Genomic DNA, 27,046 nt, shown 5'->3' with positions numbered 1-27,046 from the left:
GATTCTCCGGCCCGGTGGGGGGCCGGAGAATCCCACCCCAGACCTCTGCCACCAACATTTGGGAGGTTGTGCTCACTTGTCATCCACTCACTCTTTGGCTGTGAGAGGGTCAGTGCAACCAACAGGGGAACGAAGGATGTACCAATGACAGAGATTTTAGAGAGATGTGGGGCTGGAAAAGGTTACCGAGGTGGGGGTAGGGAGGCCACACATGGGTTTGAACCCAGGTGAGAATATAGGACGGGATTCTCCCCTACCCGGTGGGGCGGGGGGTCCTGGCGGGACAGAGTGGCGTGAACCACTGATGCACTATCAATTACGTTGAGACGAGAGTAGAATGTAATCAAGGCTTTATTACACAGAGATGTGTGGCCTCCTACAGCAGCTGATGAAATGGCTGCTGTACGGAGAGCACGCATATTTATACTCTGCCTTCTGGGCGGAGCCAGCAGGCAGGGACTATATACATACAAATTGCTTTTAAAAATCACAGAGAATGTTACAAATTCAGGCGGTCCGGTGCCTTGATCTGTTGTCGAGACCACCGCAGTGCTGGTGGCGACTCCGGCGTCGGCTTGGTCTTCGGTGACTCCGGGAGTGTGTCGAAATCCTCTTCATCCCCGGGTAGGAGCAAGGGGAGGACGGATTGTCCTGGAGCGGGGGCTGTGGTGGGGTGCGCTGGGGGAAGGGAGGGTGGCGCCGGGGCAGAAGGGGGTGTGTGTGGGGAACCAGCTGGTGCCAGGTCCCTGAGGGAGACTATGTCTTGGCGGCCGTCGGGATACACTACCTAAGTGTACTGCGGTTGGCGTTTTGTAGCTGTACCCTCTCCACCAACAGGTCTGAACGAGCACCCTACCAAGGGCCTCACCCGCCCTATCCCTGTAGCATTTGGGACCCAAGGGGCAATTTAGCGTGACCAATTCACCGAACCTGTACATCTTTGGACTGTGGGAGGAAACTGGAGCACCCGGAGGAAACCCACGCAGACACAGTGAGAATGTACAAACTCCACACAGACAGTCACCGAGTTCGGAATTGAACCTGGGTCCCTGGTGCTGTGAGGCAGCAGTGCTAACCACTGTGCCACTGTGCAAACCATTAAATTCTATCAGCTGCCATGGTAACTGCTCCTCAAAAATTGAATGCTCACAATGCAAATTTTACAGTTCATTCATCAATTATATAATTAAACCTATTCAATAAAATATAATTTTTTTATCAGGTTTAATCAACTGTTATTGGGGACAGGTGGTTGTCATCTCAAGGCTGTAATCTACTCAGTTCATGTGAGGCAGGATTCTGTTTGGGAGACTGCTCTCCAACTGGAGCTGAATCACTTCCGGGGCGAAATTCTCCGACCCCCAGCCGAAAATCCCACCCCTGCCATGTCCAGAATTCTCCCACCCGCAAAAAGTCGGCGTGCCGCCAACCCCGCCGCCCACCTCGGAGAATGGCGGGGGCCGGCGGGAGGCCGGGTTTCTGTGCTGAGGTTATTCTCCGGTCCAGATGGGCCGAATTTGCGCCGCTGAGAGGCCTCTCCCGCTGCCGTGGTTTGAACCACCTCTGTGCCGGCGGGATCGGCGGCGCGAGCAGGCCCCTGGGGTCCTGGGGGGGGAGTGGGGGGGGGGGGGGGGCGCGGGTCAATCGGACCCCGGGGGGTGCCCCTACGGTGGCCAGGCCCGCAATCGGGGCCCACCGATCGGCGGGCAGGCCAGTGCCGTGGGGGGCACTCTTTTTCTTCCGCCGCCGCCACGGCCTCCACCATGGTGGTGGCGGAAGAGAATCCCCCAGTGCGCATGCGCCGGTGGTGATGTCAGCGGCAGCTGACGCACCGGCGCATGCGCAAACCGGCGAAGGCCTTTCGGCTAGCCCCGGCGCCGGGCGTCAAAGGCCATTGTTGCCGGTTTTGGCGCCAGTCGGTGTGGTGCCAACCGCTGCAGTGTGGGCTTAGCCCCTCAATGTGAGGGCTTGGCCCCTAAAGGTGTGGAGAGTTCCGCACCTTTGTGGGGGCCCGACGCCGGAGTGGTTGGCACCACTCCACTACGCCGGGACCCCCCACCCCGCCGGGTAGGGGAGAATTTCGCCCCTGGTTTGCCCTTGGAGTGGCGCCCGAAAAACGATTCACTCTCCCTTGCCATGCAAATTCATGCATAGTGGGGAGCGCAAGGTATTACGCCGTGAATCCCGCTATCGGGTGACGTTTTGAGCAGGTGGCCCCCTCCCCCCCTGGCAATGTAAATCCTGCCCCCCACCCCCACCACGGGAATTGTTGGGTTCCTCCCCTGACAGTATGCACGCAAGAGGGTGACCCAATCCCCGTACCAGACCCACACCAGACCCCCCCCCATACAGAGAACCCCTCCTCCATATCAGAGACCCAGTCACCCCAGTCCAAGCAGAAAGAGTGGAAACAAAATCACCGGGCGCGATTCTCCGCCCCCCACGACGGGTCGGAGAATAGCGGGAGGGCCTTCCCGACATTTTTCCCGCCCTCCCGCTATTCTCCCCCCCCCGCCCCCCCAACTCCCGACACGAATCACTGCCGCCGTTTTTTTACGGCCGGCAGCGATTCACAGCTGATAGATGGGCCGAAGTCCCAGCCCTTTACGCCGTTTTTACGAACGGCAAACACACCTGGTCTGGCCGTTCGTAAAAACGGCGGGAACAACTCGCTTTTTATAACCATGGCACCGATTGGCACGGCAGTACCACGGCCGTGCCAAGGGTGCCATGGGCCCGCGATCGGTGGGCACCGATCGCGGGCAGCGGGCCCGATGCCCGCGCACTATTTCTCCTTCCGCCGCCCCGCAGTATCCATTCGCGGGGCGGCTGAGGGGCATCCCGGCCCGCGCATGCGCGGGTTTCGCGCAAATACGCGATGACGTCATCCGCGCATGCGCGGGTTGGAGTCTTCCAATCCGCGCATGCGCGGCTGACGTCATATGACGCGTCAGCCGGCGCTAACTCCGGCAAGCGGGCTTAACAAAATTCGTTAAGCCCGTGATGCCGGAGCTTACGGCGTCGGGCTGCTAGCCCCGACCGGGGACCAGAATCGGTTCCGCCCGGGTTTGACGCCAGCCTTACGATTTCTCCCGTTTTGGGAGAATCGCGCCCACCGTTTTTAAACCTGCTGCCTCAGACAAATGTCCCGAAAGCAACAGCTGTTATTTCATAGAAAGCCAAAACCACATCCCAAGGCATTAACTCCCCCTCAAATCATTTGATCTTCAAAGCTTCTATTCACTTCAAAGAGAAATAGCTTTTAGGTAGGCCCCAATTGACAGCTAGTTCAGAAGTTCGTTCAGCAGACTTTAAAAATGGTGGGCGGAAGCGGAGTCCAGGATTCCTGCTGTCGGCAACTTTCGGCAGTGCGGAATTAGGCAGCAAAAGAGACCTCATTTACAGGTGTCGTGACATTGGAGAAGTGGGCATTTCAAACCTTCCACAATTTTGATGGAGTTGGATCCATGATGAACATCCAGCCGGTGTTGCTCATGAAGCCAGTACATCTGTTCACCTCGTAATCTCTGCACAAGGACCTTTGTGCTTGTTGTGAGATTCGGGCTGGAGTTGTACAGCCTTTATGTCGAAGGAGGGTAAAGCAAAATCGAAATACAAACTCTTTATATGAAATATTTATCTTTTGGATGAAGATATAAAATCTTATTTCTTCACTACAGTAGTTAACATTCTTCTTTTGAATCGACGGATTCTGAGGAGGTCATTACTCCAATGTACTAAACCTGTATTATCTGTATCCATCAAGGTGGCAGCACTTCATCAGGAAGTGGAAGCCCATTGACAGCAGCCAAAGCATTTTCAATCATTTTCTCCATCATTTTAGTATTTGTTTTATCAGTGGCAGTTCCAAGATGGGGAGTCAGAATGATATTTGGTAAGTGCAGCAAAGGATGATCCCTTTAAAAAAAAACACACACACACAAGGTTTATCACCAAATATCTGCTGGGTTTCGATAATTCCAATAATGTTTCCTACTTTTTAGATGACCATTTCTGGTCATTTGAATTGTCATTTGACAGAGTGCAGTGAATGGGGTTCGTAGTTCAGTAAGTGATGGGAGTTTAAGGGTTAATCTCTTGCCTTAGAATCTCTAACTAATTGCTGCTAGTTTTTTGATAACACCCACTGTTTAGTAGGGTTTCAACTCTAAAGGGTAGACAGTTAAGTATCATGAGGTTGAAGGTTACATGGACAGCACATTTAGAGAGGTGGTCACACCGCAGCTCAAGGGACTTGAGGGAATAAAGGGAATGGATGACCATGAGGCAGTCAAAGAAAGAGACAGGTAGTGGCATGACTGTACAGGATGGGAGAAAGAAGAAAGCAGGACTGACAGTGGTAGGGAGCAGACAAGCATTTCTGTGGCCGTAGACTGACTCCAGGGTGGTGTGTTGCCTCCCTGGTGCCAGGGTCAGGGATGTCACTAAGTGGCTTCAGGGCATCCTGAAGGAGGAGGGTGATATGACCGAGGTCGTGGTATACATTAGTACCAATGATATAGGTAGAATGAGAGATGAAGCCCTGTGCCAAAGGTTTAGGGAGCTAGGCAGTGAACTAAAGAGCAGGACCTCAAAAGATTGTAATCTCTGGATTACTCATGGTGCTACCTGCCAGTGAGTACAGAAATAGGAGAATAGGGCAGATGAATGCATGACAAAAGAGTTGGTGCAGGAGAGAGGGGTTTAGATTTCTGAATCACTGGTGTTATAACTCCAATGGAGGTCCTGGAATCAGGACCATATGGTTTCCCATGACCTCCACGGAATATGAACTTCTCTTTCAAGGGGGCGGGGCTTCCCCTTAACAAGAGAGCCCCAACTTGTATAAAAACCCTAACCTGGGTGAAGGAAACCTTTAGCGGAGTGGAGGAGTTTTGTATTTGTATTTGAATAAACCTTGTTTGTTAATTTCTACTTATTGATGGAGAGTTTGGGAATCATATGACCGGTGCAGTTGTCCGACTGGGCGCTGCCCGTCGTCCGGTCATTAAACCGGACGGATCAGTGCGCTTATGTGGTAACCATAATATGACGGTCAACCAGCAGGAGAAATGTGTCTTCAATGCCACCAAAGTAATATATCTCTGCTGCCATGTAGACGGCCATGGTTTACACCCGGTGGAAGAAAAGGTACAGGCAATTCAACAGATTCCAGAATCAGGTGGTCCAACCGAACTCCAATCACTCCTAGGCCTGGTAAATTACGATGGCAAGTTCCTCCCAAATCTGGCTACCACATTAGCCTCCTCCACCGTCTGTTAAAGAAGGGCAACACTGGGAGTGGGCCCGAGAACAGCAGGCAGCTTTCGTCAAGGTGAAACAACAGCTCTCCTCATTAAGACTGCTGACCCACTTCAACCCTTCACAGCCGCTGCTGTTGACCTGTGACGCTTCTCCATACGGTGTGGGGCCATGCTGCCCCACACCGTAAGGAGGACGGATCTGAACATCCCATGGCCTTCGCCTCAAGAACTTTGGTCGATACAGAGAAGCGATATGCGCAGATCGAGGAGCAGGGTTTGGCTGTCCTGTGACAATCTTTTGGTACACCTCTGTGACACCAAGATTCCCCAAGCCGACGCGTTAACCCAGCTGGCTCTGTCGACCAGGCCACCTACACCAACGGCTGCTGGTGAGGTCATTGCCGCCCTCCATTTTATGGACTTGTAACCAGTCGCAGCACCTTGCATCTATGGGTGCACCAGACTGACCCTCAGCAATAGACTTTTGGACCCCTTTTCAGGACCCAATGTTCTTCAGCCTCCTTGATGCCTACTCCAAGTGGATGGAGGTCCTTAAGATGCAAGCAACGACAGCCCGGGCCACCGAGGAGAAACTCCAGCACATTTTCAGCACGCCTGGCATACCCAATGCGCTGGTATCAGACAATGGTATGGCGTTTACGAGTGCAGAATTTGCGACGTTTCTGTCGCCAACAGGATCCAATATACACCTCCTGACACCTCAAGGTCTGCGCCTGAATACTGGTCACAGCGCATTTACCCATGGATCTGGATGTTGCTCCAGATGTAGCGGGTGGGGGAGGAGTTTTATAACCCCAATGGAAGTCCTGGGCTCAGGACCAAACGGTTTCCCATAACCTCCCCAGAATATGAACTTCCCCTTTAAGGAGGTGGGGCTTCCCCTTAACAAGGAGAGTCCCAATTCTTTTAAAAACCTCGACCTGATTGCTGGTCGGGGAAGGAAGCTCTTAGGGGAGGGGAGGAGTTTTGAACTTTTGTATTGCAATAAACCTTGTTTGTTAATTTCTACTTGTCGTCTATGTGTTCTGCTCACCACGGATTCAACAACTGGAATTGTTTCTGGGGAAGGTCTGCACCTGAAGCAGAATGGGACGAACATACTTGTAGGTGGGTTTGCTAGTGCTGTTGGGAGGTATTTAAACTAGTTCACCAGAGTGTTTATGGAATAGGGACACAGAATTTGAGCTTCAAGGGAGTACGGTGTGGCTGGATGGCCTCTGGTTAAGACAGAGGAGTTAAAAGTGAGTAGTGACACCTGGAGTTGTGATGTTGCCATCAACAAAACATGGTTGAGGGAGGGGCAGGACCGGCAACTCAACATTCTGGGCATGGGATCTTCAGGGTGGCACAGTAGTTAGTACTGCTGCCTCACAGAACCAGGGACCTGGGTTCAATTCTGGCCTTGCGTCACTATGTTCTGCCTGTGTCTGTGTGGGTCCGGGTGCTCTGGTTTCTTCCCCCGGTCCAAAGATGTGTGGATTAAATCAGGCATATTCAAAGTGGGAGTCGCGATCCGCGGGTGGGTCGCGGGCGGCTGTCGGGAGGGTCACGGAACTAGCCATTGCGGCGTTCCCAGTCGCGGGAATTCACGCGCAACAGTCGCAGCAGCTGGCTTTTTGAAATGTCGGCTGAGAGCGGCTTTACAAATGGCAGTCGTGACCAGCTAAAAAAATGCGGGCGCACTGCGCATGTGTGCCTGCTCATCAGTGCGCATGCGGCGCGGGAGTGTTGGGACCAGAACCCGGGGTCAAAGTGTGATCACAGCATGCCGGTGGCTGACTGCGTGGTGATCACCGATGATGAACAAGGCTATGACCTCGATCTGTTTTACATCCCTAGACATTACTCAAATGATCTGGAGAGGGTATATATTCCTCGTAGTTCAATCATGGACAGAACTGAACGTTTATCAAGGGATATAATGAAAGCCATGGAAATCATCAGATCGTCGCCATTTGTGTACTAAAGGGTGGCTATAAGTTTTTTGCTGACCTTTTGGACTACAGTAAAGCATTAAATCGAAACCACTCAATCTCGATGACGGTGGACATCATCCGCTTGAAGAGTTACTGTAGTGATCAGTAAACAGGGGAGCTCCTCAGAGTTTACGAACTGAGGTATGAAATCCACGCTTTCCTCCTAGTGAAATTGTCCTCTCTGGCAGACATCTTTTCAATTCTAAATGAACGGAACCTCAAATTGCAAGGGAAGGATGATGATTGCTTTTGGCACTGTGAAGAAATCGCAGCTTTCCAAAATTCATTGAAAGCTTGGCAATTGCGAGTGCAAAGCCAAAATTACTACATGTTCCCCACACTGCTATGACACATCAAAAAAAACAGCACTAGTAAGGACTGGTCAATGGACTGGTAAGCCTGACTCGAAATGAAGCTGACTGAACTTCTGCACCTCAGCTTTGACAGCACATTAAAAACATGGCACAAGTCAATGTCACTGTCAGCATTCTGGAGTAGCATCTCCGAGGAGTAGCTGGAGCTGAGTAAAACTAGCATTTTGTTGCTTTTGTCCTTCACAACGACTGACATGTGCGAGGTTGGAGTTTCCGTCCTCACAAAGGTGAAGACGGCACAAAGGAACTGGCTCAATCCTACACCCGATATGTGCATAGCCCTCTCCTTCTCTGAACCTGATTTGGAATGAGATTGTGAGGACCAAGCAGGCTCACCTCTCGAAGGTCGACAGGCGTGGGTCACGATCGTTGGCCAGTTGGTAAAAATGGGTGCCCGGAAAAATAAGTTTGAAAAACACTGGGTTAAGTGGACTGGCGATGCTAAATTGCCCCTTTGTCCAGATGTGCAGGTTAGGTTACGGGGTTATGGGGATAGAGTGGGGTGGACGTGGGTAGAGTGCACATTTGAAGGATCAGTGCAGACCCAATCCTGCTGTAGGAATTCTATGACAGGAGAGGGTGTAAAAGAGGAGGTGGTGTTGCATTATTAATTAAGGAGGGACAATATCTTGGAAGTCTTCTAATGTGGCTTTGGGGGTAGAGCTCAGGAACAAAAAGGGAGCAGTCATACTGCTAGGAGTGTATTAGAGCACCAAATACTGTAGTCAGTGGGCAATAGAGGAGCAGATATAGACAATTCAGAGGTGTGTAAAAACAATAATAGAGTAATTATATTTGGGGATTTCAACTTCCCTAACATTAATTGGGATAGTCACATTGCAAAGGGTTTAGAGGGAGCAATTTCTCGAACTGTATTCAAGAGAGCTTTCAATATCAACATGTCGAAGGTCCAACAAGGATGGTGCAATGCTGGATCTAGTTTTGTGGAACAAAGCTGGACACGTGTTTGAGATTGCAGTGGGGGAGCATTTTAATGATAGTGACCACAACACTGTATGTTTTAAATTTGTCATGGAAAAGGAAAAAGATGGTCTGCAATAAAAAAAAATGGTTTTGGATTGGGAGGGGGTAGGGGGAGGCCAATTTTACTTTAAAAAGTCAGAAAAGGCCAAAATAGACTGGAAACAGCTACTTAGGGTAAATCTACAACAGAACAGTGGGAGGTGTACAAAATGGAATTGGCGAGCGTACAGGTCCAACAGGTTCCCTTTAGGATGAAATGTAGGAACAAGTCCAGAGAACCCTGGATGTCTAGGAATATTCAGGACTCGATAGGAAGAAAAAGAGACTTTTAGAGGTACAAAGAGAGCAAATCTACAGAAGCCCTCAGGGAGAATAGAAAGTGCAGAGGGAAACTCAAAATAGCATTTAGAAGCAAAGAGCCGGCATGAAAAAGCACTGGTGGGTAAGATTAGAGAAAATCCCAAGATACTCCATAAATATATCAAGGGAAAGAGTAGGAGCCATGTGGGACCAAGGGGGTAACCTATGCGTCGAGCCAGATGACATTGGTAATGTGTCAAATGAGTACTTCACATCTGTCTTCACTTTTGGAGAAGGAGGGAGGATGTGGGTGCAGAAGTCAGACAGAGGGACTGTGAGGTTCTTGAGCAGTTTTACATAGGGAGTGAAGAGGGAGAGGTACTGGAGGTTTTGGCAGGTTTAAAAGTGGACAATTCCACAGGTCCAGATGGGTTGTATCCCAGGTTGCTGTGGGAGGCAAGGGATCTCTGAAGGCAACAGGACAGGTTAATAGGGTAGTTAAGAAGGCATACGGTACTCTTACAAATTAAGAGCAGGGAGATTATTTTGGAGCTTGGTTAGGTCATAGCTGGAGTATTGTGTGCAGTTCTGGTCACCGCACTATAGAAAGATGTGATTGCACCAGAAAAGGAGCAGAGGAGATTGACCAGTATGTTGCCTGGGAGGAGCATTTTAGCCGTGAAGAAAGGCTGGATAAGCTTGGGTTGTTTTCTTTAGAGCAGAGAAGGCTTGAGGGATGACCTAATTTGAGGTGTATATGATTGAGGGGCATCGACAGGATGGATAAAACAGCATCGCTCCTTAGTTCAAGGGTCAATAACAAGGGGGCATCAGGTGAAAGGCAGGAAGTTTAGAGGGGACTTGAGGAAAGGCTTTTTTACCCAGAGGGTGGTGGGAATCTGGAATGCCCAGTCTGGGAGGGGAGTTGAGGCAGGAAACCTCACGATCTTTAAAAAGTACTTGGATGAGAACTTGGAATGTCCTAACATTCAAGGCTATGGGCCAAGTGCTGGAAAGTGTGGGATTAGTGTAGATTAGAATCGTTTTTGTTTTGTCGGTGCAGGCTTGATGGGCCGAAGGGCCTCTTCTGTACTATATAATTCTATGAATTAGTGATTATGACAAAATACCTCGGAAGTGGTTCTGGGTCAGTTACATCCAGAGCTGCTCCACGAATGGCCCCATTCTGAAGCACTTTCACCAAAGCATCCTGATCAACAACTCCACCTGGGAACATCAAAAAAACAAATTTGATTAATCTGGGCTCTTATATTGTACTGAAGGCGGAACAAAGACCGTAAATATGTTAAAACCTTGCCTGCAAACTGGCAATAATAATAATCTTTATTAATGTCACAAGTAGGCTTACATTAACACTGCAATGAAGTTACTGTGAAAATCCCTTAGTCCCCACACTCCTGTTCGGGTACACTGAGGGAGAATTCAGAATGTCCAATTCACCTCGCAAGCATGCCTTTCGGGACTTGTGGGAGGAAACCGGAGCACCCGGAGGAAACCCCGCAGACACTGGGTGAACATGCAGACTCAGCACAGACAGCGACCCAAGCTGGGAATCATAACCGGGTTCCTGGCGCTGTGAAGCAACAGTGCTAACGCTACCGTGCCGCCCATCTTTGAACACAAATTGTGCTGGAGTTGTGCTAATCTAATTATAATGATGAGGTGTATCATGAAATAGCTGTCTGTCGATTGGGGAAACATCTTGCATCTAGCTCAAACCCTTAATGTCAAATTTCTTCAAGGATACCACAACTCAAAAACTTGTTAAATCTGTAGGGCAAAAATAAATAATTGGTTCAGGTAACCACTATCTCACGAGTTCTTCTTGGATTAGTGGCCATGATATTGTCACATGAGTGTCCCTTTAAGAAAGGTTTTTGTCTTATCACATGGCTTCAGTGATGTCATTGTGTGGGTGGAGCTGGGCTGTGGCTTTGTGCACCATTTTTGGTTTTGCTTTGACATTTGACAGCTGTGGACTCAGACAGGAGAAAGAAGTGTTTTGGCCTGTCTCTCTCTAGTTTCATTTTAAATATGTGTTCTGGTAAAAAATCACCTTGGTGGTGGCTTTTAAGATATAGCTTGCTTTACGGAAGGGTTTAAACCTGCTGGTGAGACGGGGTCAGAATCTCAGGAAAAGTCAGTCTTATTCAAGTGAGAATGCAGAGTGCTGGGCCATGCCCTTGAAAAGGGGTTTTGGTTTATGGGATTTTGTTTTTGAATTGGAACAATTAAGGGGGGATTCATTAGGTATTATACATAGATTTCTGTAGCTGTGGGGTATCTTTATGTTTGTAATTGATAACAATTCTTGCAGTGTGTTTATATAAATATTAACTCAATTCTTAGAATAAAGCTTATTTTGATTAAAGTGTCTGGGAAGACTTGAATTACACCTCAAGTGAAGGCACTTGTGCTCATCCTAGCCAAATTCAACAAAATGTTATAGGTCAGGTGAACTCCATAATACACTGTAGAGTTTTTAAACCCTGGCCCATAACAATATCTTCTTATACTTGAGACAGCCGACTGACTTAATATCTTACCTGAAACATGGCACATATACCCAAGTCATGGTGCATGTCTTGAGCTCACAACCGTTGAAATATTCCAATGGTTTAATCTCCCTTCTCACATGGTCATTAAAATATATAATTTTAATGTGTTTGATCCTTTCCTCCCATCTTTGTTGACAGTATGCTGCCCATTGGTGAAATAATTGGACCAGATTTGCTGATGGTATCCTCTTTCACCTTTTACCTGCTCCAATTGCTTGTTCTAAATAAACTCTTGGGTGAATTGGATGAATCAAAATTTTTTCCAATTTAATTAGGCTGAGACTGAAGCCATTAATGCTCTCTTCTCTGATTGCTGTTCAAGCTAATTCTGATAGTGTGGAATCTTAATTGTGAGTTCGGATTCTTTGCAGTTTCCTGTCACCAAAACCGTTTCTTCACTTTCTTCTCAACTGTTTTGCCTCTAATCCATGACTTTGTCACCACAAGATTTAACTTTCCAATTATTCTCCAAGCTAACCTTCAGCTTCTTTCAATTATAACTCATGAAGAAGGCTGAAACTGGCAGCGTCCTTAACCATCTTTATCAGTCAGTTCCTTACCGAGCTCGGTGCTTCTTTGAATCAATATCAAAATCTTTACTCTTATCATAAAATACCATATATCCTCCTTGCCAAAACCCTCTTCAACCCCTTTGTACTATGTGCTCCTCCAATATTTCTCTATTCCTTGTTCCCTTCATGGTCCAAATGCTCTTTCCGGCACCAAGCCAGTCCTCTAGACACCCTCCCGAGTTCACAGAGTCAAAGAACTGTTACATCACAGAAGGAAGCCTTTTGGAACCGCATATCTGCACTGGCTCTCCGAATGAGCAACTCACTTTGTTCCATTCCACCGCCTTTTCCCTGTAACCCTGCACATTCTTCCGTTTCAGATAACAGTCTACTTCTCTCTTGAATGCTTCAATTAAACCTTCGCCTACCACACACTCAGGCTGAGTATTCCAGACCTGAACCATTGGCTGCATGAAAAGGTTTTTCCTGATATAATTATTTCTGCTTTTACCAATGACTTTAAATCTGTGCCCTCTCATTATCGATCCTTTCACAAGTGGGAACATTTTCTCCCTACCTACTCTGTCCAGATCCATCAAGATTTCAAATACATAGACATAGAACAGTACAGCACAGAACAGGCCCTTTGGCCCTCGATGTTGTGCCGAGCAATGATCACCCTACTCAAACCCACGTATGCACCCTATACCCGTAACCCAACAACCCCCCCTTAACCTTACTTTTTAGGACACTACGGGCAATTTAGCATGGCCAATCCACCTAACCCGCACATCTTTGGACTGTGGGAGGAAACCGGAGCACCCGGAGGAAACCCACGCACACACGGGGAGGACGTGCAGACTCCGCACAGACAGTGACCCAGCCGGGAATCGAACCTGGGACCCTGGAGCTGTGAAGCATTTATGCTAACCACCATGATACCGTGCTGCCCAATTAATTAGTTACCTCTATTAAATCTACCGCAGCTGCTTTCAAACACTATTGAATGACTTGCAATGCTGTTTCTTTCTTTTAAAAAAAAATAATTTAAAGTACCCAATTCACTTTTTTTCCAATTAAGGGGCAATTTAACATGGCCAATCCACCAACCCTGCACATCTTTGTGTTGTCGGGGTGAGACCCACGCAGACACGGGGAGAATGTGCAAACTCCGCAAGGACAGTGATCCGGAGCTGGGATGATCGAACCTGGGCCCTCGGTACAGTGAGGCAGCAGTGCTAATAACTGCACCACCGTGCCACCCTTGTAATGATGATTATCATGCACCACTGATGGTTAGTTTCACATTTTTGTATTCCATTAAGTCTCTGAGATCAGTCAAGTACAAAATAGAGGTGAAGTGTATTTTCGCCTGTCTTGGTTCATGGCTCTTGCCTATGGATCTGTAGGTGGTAGGTTCCAGTCCACACCTGCACTTCAGCACATAGTCTAAGTGCACTCTCCCGTGCAGTAAAGTCTTGGCCCTCCATTGAGGTTTTGCCTGTTGTGGCATTCCAGCAATTATGGTGTAAAAATCCCTTCACACAGCTTGAAGAAGAACAGGAAGCTTTTGTGATTTCCGAGCCATTCTTCTTCCCTTAATCAATTTCCACAGCACAAATGAAATGAGTATTTAACTTACTATTCAGTGTGAGCTCTTTCAGAGGGTTGGTGTAGAGTTGATTGGCCAAAAGGCCTCCTTCTGCACTGTAGGGATTCTATGGACTATGGATTTCCCACAAATTATTCTATGTACTACTCCTTTGGTCTCACCACAATCCCATTTACATTTGTTATTGTGCATGACATTATTACATACAATTGACTGGATACATTTTATGCAAAACATTTACTGTATTATCACTCTATATCACTTTTGTGCAACACTTCTATGTAATGTTATGGAATGCTCCTTGATCATTCTAACTTAGTCATGTTAATTCTACAATATCTGCTTGTTGCCATGTGATTGACTCCTAATTCCGATCTTAGCAGCCTTCCATTTTTGCAATGGCTGCATTGGATAATGAATACATTAAAACAACTGAAAAGTTCCAGGTTAGAGCTCATAATGCTTTTCTTAAGAACATTAAATAACAAATGCCTTTACTTAGAACTTTAACTTCTATCATTTGAGGAAAGACATGAACTAACCCAGTAAATTTAAACAACTGTACCACCCCAGAGGTAATTTATGAAAAGTCACAGATTTTATGATGATCAAACGTTTACCTTTATTTCATTTGTTAGTTTTGCTCTCGTTCATCTCTTCTAACACAGACAGCAGTGTGTTAGGAACACTGCATCTTGCTGACGGGTAATGGGAATGATTCCCTCTCTCCAGTGAATGCAGTGGAAGTGTGAGTTTTGTTATCAAAGAACAAAGAAAAGTACAGCACAGGAACAGGCCCTTCGGCCCTCCAAGCCCGTGCCGACCATGCTGCCCGACTAAACTAAAATTGTCTAAACTTCCTGGGTCTGTATCCCTCTATTCCCATCCTATTCATGTATTTGTCAAGATGCCTCTTAAAAGTCACTATCATCCCTGCTTCCACCACCTCCTCCAGCAGCGAGTTCCAGGCACCCACTACCCTCTGTGTAAAACACTTGCCTCGTACATCTCCTCTAAACCTTGCCCCTCGCACCTTAAACCTATGCCCCCAAGTAATTGACCCCTCTACCCTGGGGGAAAGCCTCTGACTATCCACTCTGTCTATGCCCCTCATAATTTTGTACACCTCTATCAGGTTGCCCCTCAACCTCCGTTGTTCCAGTGAGAACAAACCAAGTTTATTCAACCGCTCCTCATAGCTAATGCCCTCCATACTAGGCAACATCCTGGTAAATCTCTTCTGCACCCTCTCTAAAGCCTCCACATCCTTCTGGTAGTGTGGTGACCAGAATTGAACACTATACTCCAAGTGTGGCCTAACAAACGTTCTATACAGCTGCAACATGACTTATACTCAATGCCCCGGCCAATGAAGGCAAGCATGCCGTATGCCTTCTTGACTACCTTCTCCACCTGTGTTGCCCCGTTCAGTGACCTGTGGACCTGTACACTTAGATCTCTGTGACTTTCAATGCTCTTGAGGTTTCTACCATTCACTGTATATTCCCTACCTGCATTAGACCTTCCAAAATGCATTACCTCAGGTTTGTCCAGATTAAACTCCATCTGCCATCTCTCCGCCCAAGTCTCCAAATGATCTAAATCCTGCTGTATCCTCTGACAGTCCTCATCGCTATCCGCAATTCCACCAACCTTTGTATCGTCTGCAAACTTACTAATCAGACCAGTTACATTTTCCTCCAAATCATTTATGTATACTATGAACAGCAAAGGTCCCAGCACTGGTCCCTGCGGAACACCACTAGTCACAGCCCTCCAATTAGAAAAGCACCCTTCTATTGCTACTCTCTGCCTTCTATTACCTAGCCAGTTCTGTATCCACCTTGTCAGCTCACCCCTGATCCCGTGCGACTTCACCTTTTGTACCAGACTACCATGAGGGGCCTTGTCAAAGGCCTTACTGAAGTCCATATAGACAACATCCACTGCCCTATCTGTGTCAATCATCTTTGTGACCTCTTCGAAAAACTCTATCAAGTTAGTGAGACATGACCTCCCCTTCACAAAACCATGCACGTACATATAATTAACAGTGTTCCAGTGATATCTTTATTATCATCAATTCTAAAGGAAAAATGTTCCTTGCAACTGTCATTTTCAGTCATGCGGTCAACCAGGTTAGGTGATTGGCCACACTAAATTGCCCCGTAATTGGAAAAAAAATAATTGGGTATTCTAAATTTGTTTTTAAAAAAGTCATGTGATCAACTTCCACAAGTACATTGACTATATTCAGTCACACCTCCAGCATTTTTCTCAGTTCCTCCATATTGTCCATTGCCATTGGTTGTCCTGTATGTAGACTTGAACGAGCCACAATTTCCTCCTCTTAAACAATGGGAAGAATATAAACTTGCCAGCAATTCCTCCCACACCCCCCACCACCACACACACAAACTGTTCATAACATGGCAGCCTATTTGATCCTGTCCTGAATTTCTGATTCCATATCCTATCCATTTTCCACTTTCTCATCCAGCCCCTGCCTCTACTTAGGGGCCTCACGGTAGCATGGTGGTTAGCATCAATGCTTCACAGCTCCAGGGTCCTAGGTTCGATTCCCGGCTGGGTCACTGTCTGTGTGAAGTCTGCACGTCCTCCCAGTGTGTGCGTGGGTTTCCTCCGGGTGCTCCGGTTTCCTCCCACAGTCCAAAGATGTGCGGGTTAGGTGGATTGGCCATGCTAAATTGCCCGTAGTGTAAGGTTAATGGGGGGATTGTTGGGTTACGGGTTACGTGGGTTTAAGTAGGGTGATCATTGCTCGGCACAACATCGAGGGCCGAAGGGCCTGTTCTGTGCTGTACTGTTCTATGTTCTATGTACTTCAGCCCACCTTCTGCTAAACTCTTAAGCAGGCTTTTTTTTAACCTCCAAACTGAACTATTCCAATACTATTGTGGATGGCTTTTAATTCTCCACTCTCATAGACATAGACATAGAATGTTCAGTGCAGAAGGAGGCCATTCGGCCTATCAAGTCTGCACTGACCCTTGGAAAGAGCACTCCACACCTCCAACCTATCCCCATCACCCAGTTAGTTACCTCACCCAACCTTTTTGGACACTCAGGGCAATTTATCATGGCTAATCCATTTAACCTGCACACCTTTGGACTGTAGGAGGAAACCAGAGCACCCGGAGGAAACCAATGCAGACACTGGGAGAACGTGCAGACTCCGCACAGACAGTGACCCAAGCCGGGGATCGTACCTGGGACCTTAGAGCTGTGAAGCAACTGTGCTAACCACTTCAACTGATCAAAAACACTGCAGCCTCTTGTAGCCTGAACCAAGTCCTGCTCGTCCATCACACCTATATATGATATGCCATCAATGAACACATGACAAGTGATGAACGTAACTGAGGCTTTAATACACTAAACAGAAAGCCTCCTGGCCTCTCATCCCAAACTGGATCAGAGGCGGAGACCAGCCACCTTTATACATGAGCCCGAGGGGAGGAGCCACAGGCGGAGCCAGCAGGGACAGGCCCAGGCATGTAACAATACAACAGTACAATACAATACAGTGGTTTACCACATTCACCCCCTGTTAAAAAAAGAGTCTGGCGGGGGTGAAGTGGACGGGTTGAGTTATAGATCGAGTTTGTCGGGGGCTCTGACTTTCCGCTGCGACCGCCTCAGTCCCGGCTGTGGTTTGGACACTGGTGTCGGATGAGGTGTTGAGGCCTGCGTGTCCGGGAGTGTGTCGTCTTCTGCGTCTCATAGTAGATGAGTAGCAATGGGGGGGGAGACGGTGTAGGATCGGGGGTAGCGGTGATGGTCACTGGGGAACCTGCGGGTGCCAAATCCCAAAGGGAGACTGTGTTAGTGGTGATGGTCACTGGGGAACCTGCGGGTGCCAAATCCCAAAGGGAGACTGTGTCCTCCCGTCCATCATGGTGTGACACGTAGGCATATTGGGGGTTAGCATGGAGGAGAAGGACCTTTTCGACCAGTGGATCCGACTTATGGCTCCTCGCATGCTTCCGGAGGAGGACGGGCCCTGGGACGGTCAGCCAGGACGGGAGTGAGATCCCTGAGGTGGACTTCCTTGGGAAAACAAACATCCTGTCATGAAGGGTCACATTGGTGGCGGTACACTGGAGCGAGCGCATCGGGAAGGACCTCCTGCCAGCGGGAGACAGGGAGATTTCTAGACCGTAGGGCCAGGAAATCGGCCTTCCAGACCGTCGAATTCTCCCTCCCCACCTGTCCGTTGCCCTGGGGGTTGTAGCTGGTCGTCCTGCTGGAGGCAATGCCCTTGCTAAGCAGGAACTGTCGCTCATGAAGGAGGAACCCCGATCATTATGGATGGAGGTGGGAACCCAAACAGGGTGAAAAGACTGTGCAGGGCCTTGATGACCGTGGCGGAGGTCATTTCAGAGCAGGGGATGGCAAAAGGGAATCTTGAGTATTCGTCAACAATGTTGAGGAAGTACATGTTGCAGTCAGTGGAGGGGAGGGGCCCTTTGAAATCGATGCTGAGGTGCTTAAAGGGGCGAGAGGCCTTTATCAGGTGTTCCGTATCTGGCCGAAATAAGTGCGATTTGTACTTCGTGCAGACCTAGCAGTCCCTGGTCACTGTCCTGATCTCCTCGATGGAGTAAGGCAGGTTGCGAGCCTTGATAACGTGAAAAAAACGGGAGACCCCTGGGTGACAGAGGTCGTTCTGGAGGGCCTGAAGCCGGTCTACTTGTGCGCTGCACATGTACCATGGGATAGGGCATCTGGGGACTCATGGAGCTTCCTAGGTCGATACAAGATATCGTAATTATAGGTGGAGAGCTCGATCCTCCACCTCAGAATCTTGTCGTTCTTGATCTTGCCCCGCTGTGTATTACTAAACATGAAGGCAACCGACCGCTGGTCAGTGAGGAGAGTGAATCGCCTGCCAGCCAGGTAATGCCTCCAATGTCGCACAGCTTCTACAATGGCTTGGGCTTCCTTTTCGATGGAGGAGTGTCTAATCTCAGAGGCATGGAGGGTACGGGAGAAGAAAACCTGCCGCCTGGTTGAGGGTAGCGGCCAGAGCAAAGTCCGATGCATCGCTCTCCACCTGGAATGGAATGGATTCGTCCACAGCATGCATCGTGGCCTTGGCAATATCTGCCTTGATGCGGTTGAAGGCCAGGCAGGCCTCAGCCGTCAGGGGAAAAATGGTGGATTTAATAAGTGGACGGGCCTTGTCCGCATAATTGGGGGCCCACTGGGCATAGTAGGAGACGAACCCCAGGCATCTCTCCAGGGCCGTGGGGCAGTGGGGAGGGGGAGTTCCAGAAGGGGGCGAATGAGGTCGGGGTCGGGCCCTAGGACTCCGTTTTCCACAACGTAGCCAAGGATGGCTTGGCAGGTTGTGCGGAAAATGCATTTTTCCTTATTGTAGGTGAGGTTCAGGAGTTTAGCGTCATGGTCCTGCTGGTCATGGCCGCAGATGGTGACATTATCTAAGTATGGGAACGTGGCCCGCAGCCTGTAGTGGTCAACCATTCGGTCCATTTCCCGTTGGATGATTGAGACCCCATTGGTGACGCCGAAGGGGAACCTGAGGAAGTGGTAGAGGCGGCCATCTGCCTTGAAGGCAATGTATAGGCGGTCCTCCGGGCGGAAAGGGAGTTGGTGGTACGCGGACTTCAAGTCAACTGTGGAGAAGACTCGAGACTGCGCAATCTGATTGACCATGTCAGATATGCGGTGGAGGGGGTACGCATTGAGCTGCGTGTACCGGTTGATGGTCTGACTGTAGCCGATGACCAGCCGGTGCTTCTGCCCAGTCTTGACGACCACCACTTGGGCTCTCCAGGGGCTGTTACTGGCCTCAATGACCCCCTATCGTAGGAGTCGCTGGACCTCCGACTTGATAAAGGTCCTATCCCAGGCACTGTATCATCTACTCCTAGTAGCGACGGGGTTACAGTCCAGAGTGAGGTTAGAGAAGAGCGAGGGTGGGGCAACCTTAAGGGTCGCGAGGCTACAGATGGTGAGGGGGTGCAGGGGTTCGCCGAACTTTAAAGTAAGGCTCTGGAGGTGGCACTGGAGCCCCAGTAATAGGGCAGCGCAGAGATGGGGAAGGACGTAGAGTTTGAAGTTAGTGTTCTCTACGCCTTGTGCAGTAAGGGTCGCGACACAGTACCCCCGGATTTCTCCTGCATGTGATCCGGAAGCCAGGGAAATTTTCTGGGTCGCGGGTAAGATTGGGAGGGAGCAGCGCCTTACCGTATCTGGATGTATGAAGCTGTCTATGCTCCCGGAGTCAAAAAGGCAGGCCGTCTTGTGCCCACTGATCTGGACGGTCATCGTAGATTTAGTGAGGTGATAAGGCCGGGACTGGTCGAGCATGATGGAGGCGAGCTTCGGAAGGTGATGGGTAGGCCGGTCGGAGGTAGCGATGGCCAGCATACGATCAGGTGAGCAGGGCTCCCGGGAGGCTGCAGAGTTGTCCCAAGGTGGCGGCCCCCATGGGTCGCGCGTGGCGGGTGGCATCGGAGATGGCGTCAAAGATGGCGTGGCGGGTGAAGCACAAAATGGCGTCAAACAAAAGATGGCGGCACCCACGGGTCGCACATGGCGGGTGGCACGGCAGCTAGGGGAGGCCCCGACAGGCAGCAGGCAGCGCTGCTGGGCCTAGAAGCTTTAGGGAGAGATCGGGCCTGGCAGGCTTTCGCAAAGCGGCCCTTCCTCCCACACCCGTTGCAAGTCGTGTTCCGTGCAGGGCAGCGTTGTCTGGGATTATTACCCTGGCCGCAAAAGTAGCACTTCGGGCTTCAGGCATTGGCGGACTGCTGCGCGGCACAGGCTTGTGCCGCACCCGGGTCGGATGATGGTGGCGCCCACGAGTTCCACGAGGGTGCTGCGCGGTTGGAGGTGTAGGCCTCCATATTCTGTAAGGCCACCTCCAGTGAGTTTGAGAGCTGCATTGTCTCTGGGAGGCTGACTGTACCCCCTCCTAGCAATCGCTGGTGGATGTCGTTTGATTTAATGCCTGCGACATAAGCGTCCTTGATCAACAGCTCCGCGTGTTGTGTAGCCGCTAGCGCCTGGCAGTCACAGTTCCGGCAGAGTTCCCGCAAGGCACGCAATAATTCTGCTAGTGATTCCCCAGGGTGTTGTCGTCAAGTGGCAAGAAGATGCCTAGCAAACACCTCGTTCACAGACTTAACACAGTGCCCTTCAGCAGCATTATCGCCTCCATATACGAGGGGGCATCCCTGATGAGAAGAAAGACTTGCGGGCTCACCGGTGCGTGGAGGATCTGCTTCTTTTGGAGGTCAGTGAAGTGTTCGGTAAAGGATCCGAGGTACGCTTCGAAGCAGCTTAGCCAGTGCTCGAATGTTGCAGTGGCGGCGGCTGCCTGTGGTCCAGCTCCAGGCGATCAGGCTTGAGTAACAAATTCATATTAGATGTTTAGTGTATTAAATTGATATACCATCAATGAACACATGACGAATGGTGAACGTAACTGAGGCTTTAATACACTAAACAGAAAGCCTCCTGACCTCTGATCCCGAACTGAATCAGAGGCGGAGACCAGCCACCTTTATACATGAGCCCAAAGAGAGGAGCCACAGGCAGAGCCAGCAGGGACACGCCCAGGCATGTAACAATACAACATTACAATACAATACAGTGATTTATCACAATATACTTGCTATCTTACCTTGGCTCCCAGTCCTTAATACTTCAGATTTTTATCTTATTTTCGCGTCTTTATCTTTATGAAATCCTGCAGCCCTGCATTGTCCCCTCATCTTGCTGTACCTTCGAATCTGCCAGGAGCTGTCCAGACCCAATCACTGGAATTTGCTTTTGAAATCCCTGCAGCTCCCTCTTCTCGAATAAGGCCCTCCGCTTACAACCCACTTCATTCATAAAGATTTTGATCACACCTCCTGGCATCTTCTTTGTCTCTGCACCATTTTTGTCCGATTATGCTTTTGCTACATACAAGGTGCCAGATCAGTACAATTGCTGTTAATTTCATGTGCATAGCAGCAGTACTGAACTATTGTCAAATTTCCCTTGCCAGTGGGCAGTCCATTATGCTATGAAAAAAGTAGTTTTGTTGTCATCTGGAGAGGCTGTTGCAGACGATTGCTCCATTGCCAAGTCTGAGAGGTGCTGGGCCAAGTCATGGTTGATCCTCACGGATTGGGAAAGGCAGGTTCTATGAAAGGAAACAGGCTCAACAGATTTAGCTGAAATGATTACATAAATGCTTGGGCAACAGGAACTGCTGTTTTGGCTGCTCCCAGTGAGCCCAAAATGTCGAAGCCACCTATCACTCGGATCCAAGACTATTTCAGTGAAGAGGAGAACAAACGTGGAAACCTGTGAACCAGCCCAAAAGCCTTTGATGATTCCGAGTTAGAAATGTGTCATATAAGAGTTTCACAATTACAGATGTTAAAGGAAATAAGGAAAATAAACTAATTTAGTCATAAATAGGTAAGTAAACTGTGAAAACAGTTTTTCAGACTACAGCTAATGTTGTAAAGTAAGCAATAACATGTTTTCCTACCTCGGGAGATATTGATGAGAGTGGCGTTGGGTTTCATTAGATTAAGCTCTCTTTCCCCAATCAGTTTGTAGGTTTGAGGAGTCAGATTCACAACTAACATCACAAAGTCCGACTCCTGGAGGAGATCATCAATCTTAGCACAGTAACAGGCCCCAACCAGCCTTTCCTCTTCCTCAGTCCTAAAGATAGATCAGGCAAGTGCTGTAATTAATATAAAGAAACTGAATTTTGAGTCCCATCTGGACATTTTGTTTAATTTATAACAGCAACAGACCTGTGAAAAATCCCCTTTGTCTTTGTGCTTAATCCTCTCACTGTCCAACTTTGACCAATGGGGTACTTTCAAACAGACATTAAGTTGAAATCACCTCCAAATTCATATCATCTGTTGCTTACTGACAATTTCCCTTGTCCCTTTGTCAACATACAAAAACACTGAGATACTGTCGTGTTAAATTTATTTGGAACTCAGAATACTTCTGGGGTAACTGTGCAATTCTGGTCCCCATACTACAAAAACGATATTGAAGCTTTGGAGGAAATGCAGTAAAGGTTTCAAATATCCAGATAGGAAGAAACGAGAGAGTGGCATTTCATGGTAGGAGTGAGATGTTGCAGCTATTTTCTGTGGAAAAAGAGTTTACTGAGAGGAGATATGAAAGGGGTCTTTAGAATTAGGAATGCGTGGATGAGCAAAATGTGGGTGAGTCCAGAACAAAATTGTTTAGATCTAAAGCATTCATTAATAGATCAAATAAAGGATTTAGGAGGAATTCTTCACGCAGAGGGAGGTGAGAGTGTGGAACTCACTGTCGTGGAGAGGTTGAGTAGATCGCACTGACAATGTGAAGGGGATGATTGCTGTACATCTGAGCGAGAAGGGCATCAGTGTGCAAGGAAATAACTGGATTGGGTCATATGAAGTATAACCACTGGCACATGGATAGGAGGGTATAGAGGGATACGGCATAAGGAAGTGCTGAGGGTTTTGGCAAAGGTTGGTATCGTGACCGGTACAGGCTTGGAGGACTGAAGGGCCTGTTCTTGTATTGTTCTTTGTATTGCCAAGTTTGCGGACAACACAAAAATTGCTGGGAAGACAAGTGGTGAGGACAACACAACACAAAGGGCGGGATTATCCAACCTCCCACCGGGTCAGGGAAACCCCGGGGGGGGCGGAGTGAATCCCGCTCCGACACCGGCTGCCGTATTCTCCGGCGCCGACTTTCAGGCGGGGTTTACGCCACGCCGGTCGGGAGCCATTGGCAGTGCCCCCCCCCCTCCCCCCCACCCCGGCAATTCTCTGGGCCCCGACGGGCCGAGCGGCCGTCAGTTCCTGGCCAGTCCCGCAGACGTGAAATGGACATGGTCCCACACAGTGGGACCTGGCTGGAGGACCGTCTAGTGGAGTCCTCGGGGGGATCTGGCCCGGGGAGGGGGGGGGGGGGCACGATGGCCCACAATCGGGGCCCACTGATCTGCGGGCAGGCCTGTATCGTGGGGGCACTCCTTCCTTCGCCGCCAGCCTCTGTAGGGCTCCGCCATAGTCAGTGCAGAGAAGAACCCCCCTGCGCATGCGCAGGAAACACGCCGGCCGGCCTGTGCATGCGAGTAACCACGCAAGCAGTTCTGTGCATGCGCCAACTCACTCCTGCCCTTCGGCGCCATTGGTGCGGCGCCAACCCCTCCAGCGCCGGCCTAGCCCTCGGAAGTGCGGAGGATTCCACAACTTCCGGTTGGCCCGACGCCAAGTGGTTCGCGCCATTCTTGGCGTTGGGCCATCCCGCCAATTGCGGGAGAATCCCGCCCAAAGAGTCTACAGAGGGATGGACAGGTTAAGTGAGTGGGCAAAAACTTGATGGAGAGAATATAATGTAGGAAAATGTGAAGTTATGCACTTTGGTAGGAAGAACAAGGGAGCTGAATATGATTTAAATGGAGAAAGGCTGCAAAATGCTGCAACACAGAGGGACCGGGGGTCTTTTGTGAGGGCCACGAAGAATCCAGCATGAGTTTGTAGAGTCAAACAGAAAGTAACTTTATTTACAACAATGTATACACAGCACCAGTCGTTCACTACTGCTTCCCTCTCTAGCCGGTACCACACTGGCAAGCTCTATTTATACTGTTGTAAAGCTAACGATTGCCCACCCCCTCCCCCTCATTGGGGGAGCACATATTCCCCAAGGAACATGGGGTAACCAATTGTCCCCAGCCAAGATGGTCCAAGCAGGTTGTAACAAGTTTCTTGTGCATAAATCATAAAAAATAGGCATGCAAGTTCAGCAGGTAATAGGGAATGCAAATGGAATGTTGGCCGTCATTCCAAAGGGAGTGGAATATAAAAATGGGGAAGTGTTGCTAAAACTATTCAAGGCACTTGTTAGACCATACCTGGAATACTGTGAACAGTTTTGGGCCCCTTATCTAAAGAAATATAAACTGGCACTGGAGGCAGTCCACAAATGGTTGACTAGTTTGATCCCAGATTTTATAATGAGGAGAGGTTAAGTAGGTTGGGCCTGGACTCATTGGAGTTCAATTTGTGGGTTGTAATACCAAGTATTGCAAGGCAAAAACCAGGGAAATGCCCTGTAAAAGTGCCAACCACCATTTTCCAAAGTCCTCAGTGTGGCAGAATCTGTGTTTACAAGACAAAAGGAGAAACATGTTAAAAGAGCCTCCATTTGAGGAATTCAAGTTGCCTCAGAACACTGTGAATCTGTTCCCATAGCGAGGTCGCTCGCGGCTTTTAGCTTGAGGGGCACTGTCCACATCAAACATGGATAACCAGGGATTTCTCCCACACTTACCAGCAGCTATTGATGTGTGTTGGAAGGATTTTGCAGGTTGATACTTAACTTGTTTGACCGTATTATGAACACATCTTCCTTCACCATTTAGGTCCTGGGGTGGGAATCGAACCTGGAGCTTTTCGGCGGGAATTCAGCTGTTGGAGTGGGCGGAGCTACAGAGTCGAGCAGTAAGTATTTAAACTAGCTGCTTCGCTTCTTAAACAGCGACCACAGGGTCTTTGGGATAAATTTGAAGACTAACATCAGAGCAAAGCAGTGACCTGATTGGCTGGTAAGGAAAGTGCTCCAATTAGCAGTAGCTGGGAGAAATTTAACTCCTTGTTGTGTTGGTAAGTATTGTGATTGGTAAGTAAAATCTTTATTCCTTTCACTTATTCATTATTTGATATATTTGTAATCAGTTAAGGTAAAGTGTAAAAATGGCAGGAGATCCCAGACCCGTGTTGTGCTCCTCATGCTCAGTGTGGGAGTTCAGGGACGCGGCCGATGCCCCTGACTCCTCCATGTGCGGAAAGTGTGTCCAGCTGCAACTCCTGTTAGACCGCATGATGGCTCTGGAGCTGTGGATGGACTCACTTTGGAGCATCCGCGATGCTGAGGAGGTCGTGGATAGCACGTTCAGTGAGTTGGTCACACCGCAGATTAGGATTGGTGAGGGAGACAGGGAATGGGTGACCAAAAGGCAGAGAAAGAGCAGGAAAGCAGTGCAGGTGTCCCCTGCAGTCATCTTCCTCCAAAACAGATTCACCGTTTTGATACTGTTGGGGGAGATGACTGATCAGGGGAAGGCAGTAGTAGCCAGGCTCATGGCACCGTGGCTCGCTCTGCTGCACAGAAGGGCGGGAAAAAGACTGGCAGGGCTATATTCATAGGGGATTCAATCGTAAGGGGAGTAGACAGGTGTTTCTGTGGCCGAAAACGAGACTCCCGAATGGTATGTTGGCTCCCGGGTGCACGGGTCAGGGATGTCTCAGATCGGCTGCAGGACATACTGAAGGGGGAGGGTGAACAGCCAGTTGTCGTGGTGCATATAGGCACCAACGATATAGGTAAAAAACGGGATGAGGTCCGACAATCAGAATTTAGGGAGTTACGAGTTAGGACCTCAAAGGTAGTAATCTAAGAATTGCTACTAGTGCCACGAGACAGTCAGAGTAGAAATTCAAGAATAGTCAGAATGAATACGTGGCTTGAGAGATGGTGCAGGAGGGAGGGGTTCAGATTTTTGGGACATTGGAACCGGTTCTGGGAGCAGTGGGACCATTACAAATCGGATGGTCTACACCTGGGCAGGACTGGAACCAATGTCCTAGGGGGTGCTTTTGCGAACACTGTTGGGGAGGTTTTAAACTAATGTGGCAGGGGGATGGGAACCAGATTAGGACGTTAGAGGTCAGTAAAGAGGCAGCAACTAAAGCCAGTAAGGTACTAGATAATAAATTCATTGTGACTAAGGGGAAGAGTAGACAGGGAAGAGATGATGAACGCAAAGGACAGGTGGTCTGAGGTGCATTTGTTTTAATGCGAGAAGTGTAGCAGGTTAGGCAGATGAATTTAGGATTTGGATTATTACCTGGGAATATGATGTTATTGGTATTAGAGACTTGGTTGAGGGAAGGGCAAGATTGGCAACTAAATATCCCAGGGTATAGATGCTTCAGGAGGGATAGAGAGGGAGGTAAAAGGGGTGGAGGAGTTGCATTACTGGTCAGAGATGGTATCACAGATGTGATTAAGGAGGGCACTATGGAGGATTCGAGCACTGAGACAATATCGGTAGAGCTAAGAAATAGGAAGGGTGCAGTAACATTTTTGGGACTTTACTACAGGCCTCCTAAAAGCGAGCGTGAAGTAGAGGTACAAATATGTAGACAGATTATAGAACAATGTAGGAGCAATAGGGTGGTTGTGATGGGAGATTTTAACTTCCCCAACATTGAATGGGACTCATGTAGTTTTGGAGACGCAGATGGAGCAGAATTTGTAAGGAGCATCCAGGAAAGTTTTTTTAGAGCAGTATGTAAATAGTCCAACTCGGGAAGGGGCCATACTGGACCTGGTATTGGGGAATG

The 27,046-nt window shown here is 48.8% G+C and overlaps 1 protein-coding gene across 3 annotated transcripts in view; it reads right to left on the bottom strand.

Moving 5' to 3' along the window:
- The window catches only part of zgc:136493 (uncharacterized protein LOC692276 homolog), a 109,777-nt gene that overhangs the window by 11,578 nt on the left and 71,153 nt on the right, over nt 1-27,046 (bottom strand). For 2 of the 3 annotated variants that reach the window (XM_038796999.1, XM_038797000.1), the window contains 3 exons: nt 22,159-22,337; nt 10,050-10,146; nt 3,094-3,918 (listed from right to left, as the gene is read on the bottom strand). In XM_038796999.1, coding sequence (XP_038652927.1) covers nt 3,762-3,918; nt 10,050-10,146; nt 22,159-22,337 — 433 coding nt within the window. In that variant the 3' untranslated portion in view covers nt 3,094-3,761. Of the gene's footprint in view, nt 1-3,093; nt 3,919-10,049; nt 10,147-22,158; nt 22,338-27,046 lie in introns of those variants that run through there. The other variant, XM_038797001.1, reaches the window with a different exon arrangement.

This window comes from Scyliorhinus canicula, chromosome 5 (assembly GCF_902713615.1).
Source record: "Scyliorhinus canicula chromosome 5, sScyCan1.1, whole genome shotgun sequence".
In the NCBI taxonomy this organism is placed as follows: Eukaryota; Metazoa; Chordata; class Chondrichthyes; order Carcharhiniformes; family Scyliorhinidae; genus Scyliorhinus; species Scyliorhinus canicula.
Note: the sequence above shows the minus strand (reverse complement) of the source record. Positions and strands in the feature narration are given on the sequence as shown.